The 12,939-nt window shown below is 39.9% G+C and overlaps 1 protein-coding gene across 8 annotated transcripts in view; it reads right to left on the bottom strand.

The window, feature by feature from the left end:
* Nucleotides 1-214: 214 nt before the first annotated feature.
* dnm1 (dynamin 1) overlaps nt 215-12,939 on the bottom strand; it is a 58,034-nt gene continuing 45,309 nt past the window's right edge. For 4 of the 8 annotated variants that reach the window (XM_023337672.1, XM_023337674.1, XM_023337673.1 and 1 more), the window contains 7 exons: nt 7,564-7,673; nt 6,753-6,864; nt 6,484-6,498; nt 5,545-5,715; nt 5,202-5,443; nt 4,659-4,862; nt 215-2,629 (listed from right to left, as the gene is read on the bottom strand). In XM_023337672.1, the coding sequence (XP_023193440.1) occupies nt 2,599-2,629; nt 4,659-4,862; nt 5,202-5,443; nt 5,545-5,715; nt 6,484-6,498; nt 6,753-6,864; nt 7,564-7,673 (885 nt within the window). In that variant the 3' untranslated portion in view covers nt 215-2,598. Of the gene's footprint in view, nt 2,630-3,909; nt 3,948-4,654; nt 4,863-5,201; nt 5,444-5,544; nt 5,716-6,483; nt 6,499-6,752; nt 6,865-7,563; nt 7,674-12,939 lie in introns of those variants that run through there. The other 4 variants (XM_023337676.1, XM_014470508.2, XM_023337678.1 and 1 more) reach the window with 3 other exon arrangements.

The raw sequence follows: 12,939 nt of genomic DNA, 5'->3' as shown, positions 1-12,939 counted from the left end.
AAATAGGTTAGACTCATCAATCAGCAAGTTTTCTAATAAAACTAAATTATAGAAACTACAGTATGCTATATAAAGTAAATCTTTTAGTTCCTCTTTATTTTTACTCTATTACCAATTTTAGTTCCATTTTCTGCTTTTACTATGGAAAACTTTGTGATCAGTATTCATGAAAAGTGCCAAATGTTAGAGAAAAACAATGAAAACAGACACTAAAGCACATAGAGGTCTTTTAATATGTAGTTGAGAGTACAGCAGTCCTCCAGGATAATCTTACAGTTTCTTTTACATCAGCTGATACAAGCAGCAGGACTTGTCATCAGCCAGTTTACACACACCGTCCTTCTGTTTCACTTTTTATAAATTCAGAGAAAACACAAATACACCCTCCCTGATGCAAGCAAAAGTATCAAACAACCTGCCAGCATCCATTTACAGCACAGTTTTTTTTATTATTATTTTTCAAGTATTCTGTTATGCTCATTTACTCATGGTTTAAATATTCTGATGTTGCATACAATGTGGACTAAATTATCTAAGCAGAAGACAGAACATGTCTAGTAAAATGCACCACACGAATACATAACACATTAATAAACTAATTACTGTTAAATCAGATATGACTTCATGTTTGCTTTGCAGATGTTGAGATCAGAGATGCACAAGTAGGTGATTTTTCCTCGTAATGATCACAGGGTAAAGATGTGTGTAAGGTAAGGCTAGTGGGCTGTTTGGGTTTGGGGTCAAAATACAACACATAACACTGACAGCAGAGCTCAGTGGCAAAAAACAAAGGGATTAAAAGGTGGTTTCTGCTCAGTAATGTGACAACTGAACACAAGCAGTGGTACTTTATGCATAGACTGGGACTGTTCATGTTCTCACTCACCCCCGTGACCACTGAGAGAAAATGGAGCAGGAGAAAAGAGAAAAAGAAGAAATGGCAGATCAGCAACTTAAAATGCAATTTATATATATATATATATACATACATACAGTATATATATATATATAATTTTTTTTTTACCTGCTTAATTTAACATTGCTCAAACCTGACTAACCTGAGTTACTAGACCATCATCTTGTATTACACTCTACATGAAGAGTTAACAGTCTAAAGAAACAACTCAGGTCACAAAGTCTCCTTCTCTGGTTTCATTATGTTCAGTTTTAGGAGCGGTGCTGCTGCAAAAGTATTCAGACCTCTTGAACCTTTCTCACATGTTGCTGCAATACAATCCCAACCTTCAGTTTGCTTGAGTGAATAAAAAATACATGATTCACCAGTGGAAAGGAAAAATGGTTTTGAAAAATTGGAATGTGGCCCACTTCAGTTTTATACTCCTTAATTAAATTTCTTACCCTGCAATAAACTTTGCAAATCTGCCCTTTGTGGAAGAGTGTTAAAAGAAAGTTGAAAAAGTTCCTCTACAAAATTAAGCATATATTTCTTTAGACTGCAATAAATGTGTTTATTAGATTTATTTGAGTTCTGTAACAGGATTACAATCTTTCATTTTTGAAAGAACATTTGAAAGCGCAGTAATTATGCATTAATTACTTTGACAAAAAAAAACCCAACATTGCCCCAACAAATGAAACATAATTATGTTTCCTGAATTTATGATGTATTCTTAATCATATTAAATATCCTCATTATTTTTGAAAGTAGTAATAACGTCTTGATAAGCAGAGGAACAAAAAGGGGGAATAAACTACATTAGATGCATCTTTTCGCCATGAGAAGACTGAGAAACCACTTTTCTCTTTTGCATAGGTTGTTTGAGAGCGCAGCAGTTTAAGAAGAGGATGCGACAAAGCTTTGTAAGAACAGCAACAGTGAGACTTTCTAAAGTCTGCGACTGGCAAAATAAGACGATCCGCTACGTGATTCTGACTTCTGCTTTACAGCAGAGGAGGGTGATGGAGAGGATAAAAGGGAAAAACGAAGGAGACTTTTGTCCATTCAGGTTTTTCAAATCGAAGAATACAGATGTCATCCACGTCTGCCTCACCTGAGCGGTGCTGCTGTTTTATGGATTTGGACGGTGGGAAAGCATGGATTAGCTTAAAAAAGAGAGAGAGAGAAAGAAAAATGGTATTTGGGGGTGTTGTATGAAATGGCCCACCCTGAATAAAGGTTCTGGTTTACATCATTCTGTTCCTCAAAATAAAGGTGAGCAAACAAATCCTGATAAAAGTAAATGAAACAAATGTTAAAACTGAGACGACGCTTTCGAAAAGCTCAGGCATAGATTCATGCTAAACTTGCAAATGTTTACCCCTCTTGATATAAGAAGCGGGGAAGCATTCTGCTTTGAACTTGCGTGGATATACAATATGTTGACTCAGTTGTGTAATATAGTCATTTCATGGTCTCTGCGATTAAACTGTGAGGAACAAAGTTGTATGTAAGTCATGCTTTCAAGTATTCTGCTTCTCTGCGTGAAAGCAGAGGGGCGAATGGGGATGGGGGGCAGAGAGGTGGGAACAGGAGGGTCAGACCAGGCGGTAGATGAGAGGAAGGTGGCGCTGTTGTCCGAAGCGCCTCTCTCTCGTCCAGACAGGGGAAATGAAGGAGGGAGGAAGGAGCTCTGAGGTCTAGTGTGTTGGAGAAGGTGGGGGTCTCCGACTGGCACGGACAAACAGAGAGGGAAAGACATAAAGAAAAGAAAAGAAGTCAGATTGTTCTTCATAAAGTGGACTTTTTCTTGCTCTTTTGCTTTCTTCACGTACACCCTGGAATAAGGCGTTAGGTTCTCCATGGATTATTCATACAGGTGCACGAAAAGACTTCACAGACCCGCACAGTTATTTGCAGTGCTTTGCAAAAGTATCCACACCCTTGAAGAAGGTCACATTTTGTGTGGTTAGAACCATAACTTCTTCAAATTTTGGTGGGATTTTAGGTGACAGACCAAGACAAAGTCGAGCATTATTGTCAAGTTGGAGAAAATTGACTTTTCAAAATGCTTCGCAGATAAAACCTGAAAATTGCGTGGTGGATTTGTACTAAGCCAATTTTAAGTAAAGCAACCAAGTAAGTGGTAGATAGAGCCCAACTTTGTGTAATCTAATATGAGTTTACAGTTGATCCAGAGACAACTGCTAAAAAAATTGAAAACGTCACTGGACTGACATGAAATGTCCATTCAGTCTGACGGTGTTTAAGGTATTTTTCAAAGAAGAATTTGAAAAATATTTTTGTCTTCATTTGTGCAAATGTGGTAGAGATAAAACCCAAAGCATTTCTGAAAGGGAGAGCTAAATACAAATACATAACACTTTAAAAATTTTAATCTAAAATGCAAGTATAATTTTCCTTCTACGTAGCTACGCATTAGATTCTGTTCAATAACATCAAATCTCCATAAAACACGTTTAAGTTTCTGACTAAATGTAAAAAAGCTTCAAGGGTTATGAATTCCTTTGCACAGAACTGTATCTTTGTAGGGTCGCGCATGGATAACTCACAAAAGTACCACCAACATTACAGAGTTCTCAGTTCTCTGGGATGGGGAAACAAAGAGCGTAACATAGGCCTGAGAGGGAGAACGAATGAAGATGCTGTGACTGCACAGCCAGCTGGGGTTAGCCTGCATGTGGCTCTGTTGTGCATTTTCTCCAACCAACAGAGGTGCATCAAAGGACAGGTGGGATGTCATGGTGTTTACAACCAAAATTCAAGAAGAAACACAAAAGCTGTGCACCTGGGCACTAAAAATAACCCACACTTTTCTGTTTCCTGTGACCTGGTTCAGATGAATAACTCCTAAGGATTCATGCATTGCTCTGAGAAAAGAAAAGTGTGAGAAAGAGAGAAAAAAAAAAAAGCCATGCAGCAAAAAGATGAAACCCGAGGAGTTTTGTGAACACGATGAGCATTAGGGCGACACACAGCAACCAACATACCGAGAAACGTTAGTCTTCATCGGTCGGTGATAGTGATTCTGCAGGAGGAAACGTAGTTACGTGTGTGACAGAGGTGTGTGTGTGTGTGTGTGTGTGAGAGAGAAGGACAGGAAGGAGCAGGGAGACAGAAAAAGTGCAAAGAGTTACAGTGAAGGGGGCAGGCCAGCGATGCATGTGCGCAGCTCTCTTCAAGAATAAATCCGTGTTCAAGACCCATACAGAAATCTTTAGTTTATGTTTGTTATTTTTCCCAAACAGAGCTTCGCACAGAGACTCTAGATTCTACAGTAGAAACAAGAGGCAAGCGGCTTTAAGACAATTAGCTGTAAAATCATTAATAAATCACAAACACAGGAAAGCACAAGGGAAACATAGAGGCCATGGACACCAAGTGAAAACAATTATCTGATGTGATGTAAGCATGGGTGCAAATAATAAGTTGTTTGTAATTTGTAGCCGATGAAGCATTATTGTGTTTAAAGTTCACTTAATGACAAAATAAAAGGAAAAAATGTAGTCGGTATCACTTAAAATGTATCTACTTCTAACCATCTGCCTACTTCATCTACTATCCTCTATCACAAAGCCAGTACTCTCTAGGTTCATTTACCTCATTTATTCCCTCATCCAGGCATCGTCACATTCCCCTGACATAGAATATCATAAATATGGGTTGAATGTCCAACTTTTTGCAACATGTTTCCATTTCGGGCTCCTGGGTTTAAAAGGCTTCTCGTCTTTCTACTCACCTTGGCACACTGGGGGGCGCGCGGTTAGGCCGGGAGGGCACGGTAGGAGGTGGCCCGCCGTGAGGATCTGGAGATGCTCCAGGGCGAGACGGTACAGGGGGGCCCCCAGCAGGAGGAGGCCCCGGAGGGGGTCCACGGGAGCCTGGGCGAGCTGGTGGGCCCGGTGGAGCCCTGCGATTTGGAGTTGGACTGGTTGCTGGAGACCTGGAGAAGAAATGGAGACGGGAAATAAAGAGTTTTTAGAAAAGTACCGATCAAGCCGACCTGTAGATTCAGATTTTCCAGAGAGGCTCGAATTATATCTTGACTGCACAAAAGCCTTAAAATGCTAAGATGAGGTTAGCTAGTTTATTTATTTGAGCTAGGCCTATCTTTGGAGGTTGGATATGATGCTTGTTTCTTAGTTTTTTCTGAAAAGTTGATTAGCTGGCGCTTTCTTTATGTTTTGAAGTTGACCCACCTGTAAAAAGTTAATTTGCACAGATGGCAGAATTTGCCATTTAAGAAAAGATTCAAACTATCTCACGTTTATGTCTGACATACCTTCCTCCGGATCCACCGCGTTGGACCTGCAGCCAGGAGTCATCCACTGGAGGCGGCATGGATGTGCTTACTGTGGTTGTGCTGATGTCGCCGATGATGCTTAGCGCCTCCCGCAGGGCGTGGTACATCCTGAGCATCTCATCGCGATGCTGCGCCTGCTCCTGAGACTCCTCCATCAGAGTGTTCTGGTCACCGCATGAGTAGAGCTGGGCCAGCAGCTCAGCGTTAATGAACTCTTTTGTCTTTAAAAAAAAATAGAGCAAAGATTTAAAATGACCTTTTTTTTCCACTTTTAATCTTAAAAGCTTTTGTTACGTTCGCAGAAGTCTCGCTGACGACTCACGTTGTTAATCATGAGATGCATCACCGTCTTTGGGATCAGGTCGCGCACGGTCTTGTTGACAATCGCCATGTAGGAGTCAACCAGGTTGCGGATCGTCTCCACCTGCCGCTCCAGCTGAGGGTCCATGCTGTGCATGAAGTTGTCTGAGCCGTTTTCATCGCTGCCTTCACTCTGCGGAGATAAATTAGAGATGATTCACAGGAAGCAGGACAACCAAAACCATAAGTCAGGCATGCGGAGTGGAGGACAGTGGTTTTCTATGGATGTTTTATCAACTTGCAGCTTGAAAACGTATCGTTTCTTCACACTGAATCTCAAATGCAAACAATGCGAGCAAAAGGTCATTCTGCTTCCAAATGAGTCTGCTGTAATAGTTTGTTTTGGTCCAGCATTGCAGTGAATTTTACTGGTGTTTTGACCATAGCTATAATTGACAACAATAGCACTTAAATAATTTACTTGCATGCTGAAAATCCCTGCATGTAGGAGTATCTAAAGCTAAATCAAATAGAAGCACAAGCTTAGAAGGAGGTACACACTTCTAACAACAATGTTGTAAGTGTGTTCATATATTTCTTTAGACTGCAATAAATGTGTTTATTAGATTTATTTGAGTTCTGCAACAGGATTACAATCTTTCATTTTTGAAAGAACATTTGAAAGCGCAGTAATTATGCATTAATTACTTTGACAAAAAAACCAAAACATTTTTCTCTACCCTGAGCAAACATAATTATGTTTCCTGAATTTATGATGTATTCTTATTCATATTAAATATCCTCATTATTTTTGAAATACCTACAGTAGTTGAAATTGTGGACTACCTTTACTGATTACTGTCAGTTTATGAAACTAAATGAAAAACAACGTTCAAAAAAGCTCATAAAAATGTGTGTGAATGATAAAAAAAAAAAGAAACAGGTGGGAAGGATACTGTACCTTTCCTTCCTTCTCCTACGAGGAGCACAACAGCAGTGCAAAGACATTAAGAAGGACACACAACATGTCAGGCATGACAACAATGAAACCGACGATGCAATCGATGAACATTTTCTCCACGTGTGCGGTCTGAAAATTTTCAAATGTGAAAAAAATTGGAAGGATTCTATTCGTACAAACGTTGCATGTTTTAAAGGAAATGCAGACATTCTTTTTAATACTCATGATTATATTCACGTCATTGTGGTCAGTAAAGACATTAGGCTTACGGTGACGCGTTCAGGATAAACTCCAGCTCTGAGGAAGGAGGCCTTCCAGGCATCAACATCTTCCTGGCTCTCACAGGCCAGCTCCAGCTGACGGTAGTCCTTGTACACGTTTCTGTGGATGCAAAACCGTGGGGCAAAGGATGCAACCTGAGCAACTTCACACATTTCAACTGAAAATATAACTAATATAATGACTACCTTGTAGACAGCACACTTTTATTTTGAAAGCTGCATTTTTTTTACTGCATCAGATATATTTTTCCAGTTGTTCGCATGCTACGATTTGTAAACCTAGACACAAATATTACTATTTTTGAGTTATTAGCCAATAACGAATTGTGCTTATAGAACTAAGGTGCAACTTAGTTTGTCTAATAAGTGCTCAATAAGTATTTACATACTTGGTGGTATTTGCACAAGTATTTGCACAATTTTTACTCATTTTAAATAACATCACTACAGATATCTTCACAATTCTGCTGTGCAGGTAACAAAAGTCTGCAGTTTTATTGTAAATACTCTATATTTTAATTCTCAAATACACATCTACTTTTGGAACCCCGTAGCACATTCCTTTGGACCAGAATAGCTATTTTTAATAACTGCACAATACTTATGTTGCAACTTAATGTACAGTTTTTATATTCTCTTTTCAATCTCTCCAATGTGGGACAATAAAGGAATTTCTTTTCTATCCTAAACAGATGCTTCTGCCAGCTGCTTCCTTATGTCAGAACTCTGAATGTTGCCTGGTGGATTTTCTCACATCACTTTATTTGTGTGTAGTCAGTGTGTTTTTGGGTAACGGCACCTCTGCTCGGTGTTGAAGAGAGCAAAGATGTGCTTGCTGGACATGAAGCCCTTCTCCACATCCCGCAGCTTCAGGTTGTCCACTGGAAGCATGTACTTCTTCTCCTTCTCCTGCAGGGGGCGAAAAAGGAACACTTTGATGACAACAATGGATGCAACATGTACAGAGGAGTATAGCAGCACAAATGGTGCTTAAAGGCTATGCTGCTGCTTTGGCAATGTGAACCCAGTGATGACTGCAGTGTTAGGGACGGTTTAAATGTTTTTGAAACATAAAGAAGAGGGAAAAAAATCGAGTAAAAAACTCAAGAGACTTTGTGCTAAGTTCCCAGGCTGATGAACTGGGACCAAGACAAAGGAGCCTCTGGTTTTGATTACAACTTTGCGTATTCAACTCACACACATATATACAAACACAGCAGAGACTCGAAATGTCTTGTACTTGTAAATCTGCACACAACTATGAGGTATACAAACGCCCGACTGCTGATGTATCAGGGAGGGAACCTCAAAGTTAGTCACCTCAGTCGGAGACATGCCGGCTCTCTCTAATTCACACAAATGTTGTGGTTGAACTCCTCAGAATCTATTGTTGGAAAGTTTGTATTTTTTTACTACACACAGTAAAGTAAGAATTAACAAAATTGCATGCTAAAAATAAGCCAGGGTGACAGTTTCTAAAAACATGCATTCAACGCACACACATACGCTGCTCTTCTTATAGTAGTCTCTAACTAACCTTAAAACCATCTGGAAGGCTAACCGCAGGCGTGCCCTGCCCAACCATGTGTGTATGTGTGTGTGTGTGTGTGTCAGAGTTAAGAAGGAATAGACGCAAGGGATTTCACGTGAGACCAAACTCCTTCATCAAAGGATTTATGACCTGAGCAGCCAAACGGTCATATCCCCTGAATCCATGTCAAATCTCCACAGACACACAAAGAAACACATAAACACACGTTTGGCAGTGCCAGCACTTCTTGGTGTCTACTACACACACTCACACACATATAAGAAAGAAAAAAAAAGCAAAAATCAAGCAATCGCCTATACTGCTCAATGCTGACATCATCATTTATAGCACTGGTGAGTATCCCACTCCCATTCTCTCCACCCCCCCCTTTTCTCTTTTATTTCTTTTGGTTCAGCATTTCTCCTTCTTGGCCTTCCTCGTTCTTTTATTTTCTTTTCAGTTCCCTTGTTCCCCTCACTCTCTGGCTAGGGTTAGGGTTTTTACTCCCGGGGAGTGAGCAGCCTTGGACTGATTCATACATTTTCCTTTCCTCTGGCCAGTAAATCCAGTCAGGAGAACTGGAAAAGATGGAGGAGGAGTGCAGAGGACTACTGGATGTCTAGATGTTGAGGGGAAAGTAAAATGAACAAAAGCAGACATAAAGAACTACAACTGCTGGGATGTTTTGCTAGATTTGATGTTTGATTCAGCAGGTATAAACGGCGTGGCAACATGGCAGCATCATATCAGACTATTGCTTTCTTTCTGACAACCGGTCAATTGTTAAGGATTTCTTTTGCTAGCGTGTGTTCAGGGATGTAGACTGAGTGCTTTCTCACATGCTCCCGTAAACTGAAAGTCAGCGTGAGTGGGCAATGATACAGATTTCAGACGTTAAGCACACTCACATGGACACATGGGAAAACAAACAAAAGCACGCAAGCACTTTATTTGACCTTAGTCTGTAGAATGTAGTCTACACTTTGGGACTGATTCAAGCAGACAGATGCAAAGGGGCGCTATAGGCTGACTTATAAAATACTTTAAGGCCTTGAAAAAGTTCTCAGACTACTTGAACTTTTCCAAATTTTATAACTGCGCAACCAAACGCTTTTCTGCATTTTGTTGGAATTATATGAGACACAAAGTGGAGCCTACTTGTAAAATGGAAGAAAAATGATATGTGGTTTTCTATTAAATTCTAATAAAGTGTGACATGCATTTGTATTCAATTTCTCCCGAGTCAAAACTTTGCAGAACATAGTGTTAATGCAATTGCAGCTGCAGGTCTTTTGGGGTACGTCTCTACCAGCTCTGCGTATTGAGAGACTAAATATTTGCCTTTTCTTCCTTACCAAATAGCTCAAAGTCAGTCTGATTCAGTTCTGAACTTTGACTGGGCCATTCTAATACACAATTGAGCCTTAATCTAAACCATTCGATTACAGCTAAGGCTTTATATTCAGTGTTGTTTTTGCAGATTTTGATAGATTTTCTTCTGGGACTGCTTTACATTCGTCTTCCCCCATCTTCCCATTAAATCTGCTGATGCTGACCCTCGCAGCATGATGATGCCACCACTCTGTTGCATGTATGTGATGGTGTGTTGGGCCAGCATTTTGTTTTGTTTTTTTCCTATCACACAAAAAATCTTTGCATAAAGGCCCTATGATGGCATCATGGAAAAGGAGAACCTTGGTAAATTTTTAAGTCAAGCAGTTTGAATCATTTTATGACTTCCTTTTCAACATTTCAACCTCTGAGGGCTTCAAAGAACAGATGTATCTCCAATGAGAATAAATTATGCACAAATGGACTCCACTTACCAGTAAGGAGAGTGCTCAGGGAAGGTGGTTGCACTGGATTTAATTTAGGAAGATTAAAAATAACTGAATTCATGTTTATTTGCAAGAACCATTAAAACCTGCTTTAAATTTTATTTCAATTTACTGTTATGCACAACTTTGTGTTGGTCTATCACAGAAAATACCACTGAAACGCAACCCCGTGGTTATCTGATACCCAAACTTTGGGTCTATACTGACTTGGAAGTCTGTGTTGACTAAACCACTAATCTGGTTTTTGGAGTGGACTCTTCCTATTTCAATTTTTCTTTTCAGTGTTCCTTCATCCATAAGTACACCCCAGTCAGCGCATATTGTAGTTGTTGCGTGAATAAAGTGTATTTTGCATGGATCTGTTGTGTGAGTGAGTAAAAGCTCATTCATTAAAGCCAGAGGAAGTTCCCTCCTGCATTCATACATGCATTTCGCCCTCATGCTCACCATTCAAGAAAAACCAACAAAAAAACCCCAAAAAACATCTGAAAATCTGAACAGCTCAGGCACCGTTTCTGAATGTTAATCACACATAATCACACGTGGAAACTTAACACCCCACAGAACACGCATGTGTACACGGTGACCTTACACATCCCGGAGCCAATTAACAAATCGGAGTTGATTGGTTGGTAAAAAAAAACAACAAAAAAACGAGAAGATGCTTGTTTAATGCCTTCACGTTGTTTTAAGGGTCTGCACGCTCGGTGTGTGTTTGTGTGTGTGCGGTAACGTGCGCGTCGATGGGAGTTTGATAGAAAAGTCCTGGTGACTTGGGCCGTTCATCAAAGCGATGTGGAGGAGCCGCACGGCATCTGGGAGCAATAACGCTGCCTCTAACCCTTCATTACCACAAAGACCGGGCCCTGGGTGGCAGCCAACGGCAATTTTCACAACCCTCCTCCTCACCTCCCTCCGTTTTTTCTTTCCCTCCATTCTTCTGCCATTCCCCCTTTGAGTTGTGTCTTTAAAAAAAAAAAAGTTTAACACAAAGGGTAGTTCTGTTGTTCCGACATGATGTGGATGCAGGAGGAGAGTTAGTTAGCGAGGATAATGAACCCGCTTCAGCTGGTGAACTGGTGGAAAAAAAAAAAGAAGTCATTTTTTACCTCTAGAAGACTTTGCAAATGTGATAAAGACTAGACACTAAAAAATTAAAAACGACAACAGACCTGTGAGAAAGAGCAGAGGGAACATCTGAGGAAAACTTAATTAGTCTTTATACAGTTTGGACTTTATTTAAAGTGAGACCACATGTTTACAGCATTTAAATCAGGAACAGAAAACCTTAGCGGAGAGAAGTCCAATGGGAAACTATTAAAGTGGAGCTATTTCAGGTTCAAGTGTAAAAACTTGCAGCTGTTTATGACTCATCAGTCTGCAAGGTTTGTTCAATAATCCTCCTAACAAATCACCTTGGGCACCAGACCAGTGTCCACACACTCTCTAATAGTCCATCAATTATAGTAAAGTGTTACCTGATAACACGGCAAGAATCCTCCCCACTGGTCTGCAAGCTGCCGCGTCCAGATTCCCGAAAGCAACAACATTGAAATCCCACACATGATTGATTGAGTTTCGGCTGCATGCTCTGACTGTCTCGGTCTCTCCTCGCCGTGTTTCTCTACTCTTCCTGCGAAACCGAGCGCAACAAAGAGCAAACTCCTACATTAAGACAGGAAGCCTGATGTGCAACAGCTGGCAGAACCCAACAGGTCATTCTTCCTGTTTAGTGACTCACTCCATGAATTTGGAGGAGATACTGTACAGGATTTACATACAGAGGAAGGAAGGAAGGAAGGAAGGAAGGATGGAAGGAAGGAAGGAAGGAAGGAAGGAAGGAAGGAAGGAAGGAAGGAAGGAAGGAAGGAAGGAAGGAAGGAAGGAAGGAAGAGCAGAGGGAACATCTGAGGAAAACTTAATTAGTCTTTATACAGTTTGGACTTTATTTAAGGACTTTAAGGAAAGAAGGAAGGAAGGAAGGAAAATAGAAAAATATATGTTTGTTTTTCCTTGCTCTTCCAGTTCAGTAAAACACTTTTATCAAATTCCAGACTTTTCCGGGCCGATCAACATGTGTGATTATTCATATCTGACCATCCAAACCCTAAGCAACAAATAAAAACCTGAAACCCCTGCCATGGCAACACCTCCGCCATCTCGATGCTCGCCACATGTGTGTTTGATGAAGACCAAGTGTTCAATTAGTATTTCTGGCTTACTGGTTTCACTGATGGCTAAAGCTCACACTAAGACGTTCGCTGTTCTATGACGGCATGAAATCTGAGAAATATTTATAGTCGCCTTTCAGAAAGTCACGTAATCACAGCATCAGAGGTTCCTGTATTTGTATTACTCTGTCAAAATGATGAATGGCAAATGTGGAGAGTCTCCTGGTTTATACACAAGAACAAATGTGAAGTGTCTGTTGCACAGTATAAAACAAAACAATAGTGATAAAATGTAAAACTGCAGAAAAAAAGAACCCAACTTTCGCAACAATGTGTTTTTTGTTCTTTTACTTTGCTTTTGTTTATTGTTCTGGTATCTTTTTATCATTTCCCTCTCACATGTGTTTTTTATTTAAGCATACTGAAAAATAATAGTTTTTTCCTAAATAATTAGATTTGTTAAATGTCACATTTTTATGTTAAATAGTTTACTTTTACTGTGATTTGAAAAAAAATGTTTTGCTGTTTGTCTCAGATTCTCCCCCTTCCCCCTTTCTTTTTAAAAACGGAAAAAAAGAGGGAAAAAAAACTACTTCTTCTTAGACTTTTAAATTTCCTAGGGTTTCTTCATGAAA

Source organism: Xiphophorus maculatus, chromosome 8 (assembly GCF_002775205.1).
Source record: "Xiphophorus maculatus strain JP 163 A chromosome 8, X_maculatus-5.0-male, whole genome shotgun sequence".
Taxonomy (NCBI): Eukaryota; Metazoa; Chordata; class Actinopteri; order Cyprinodontiformes; family Poeciliidae; genus Xiphophorus; species Xiphophorus maculatus.
Note: the sequence above shows the minus strand (reverse complement) of the source record. Positions and strands in the feature narration are given on the sequence as shown.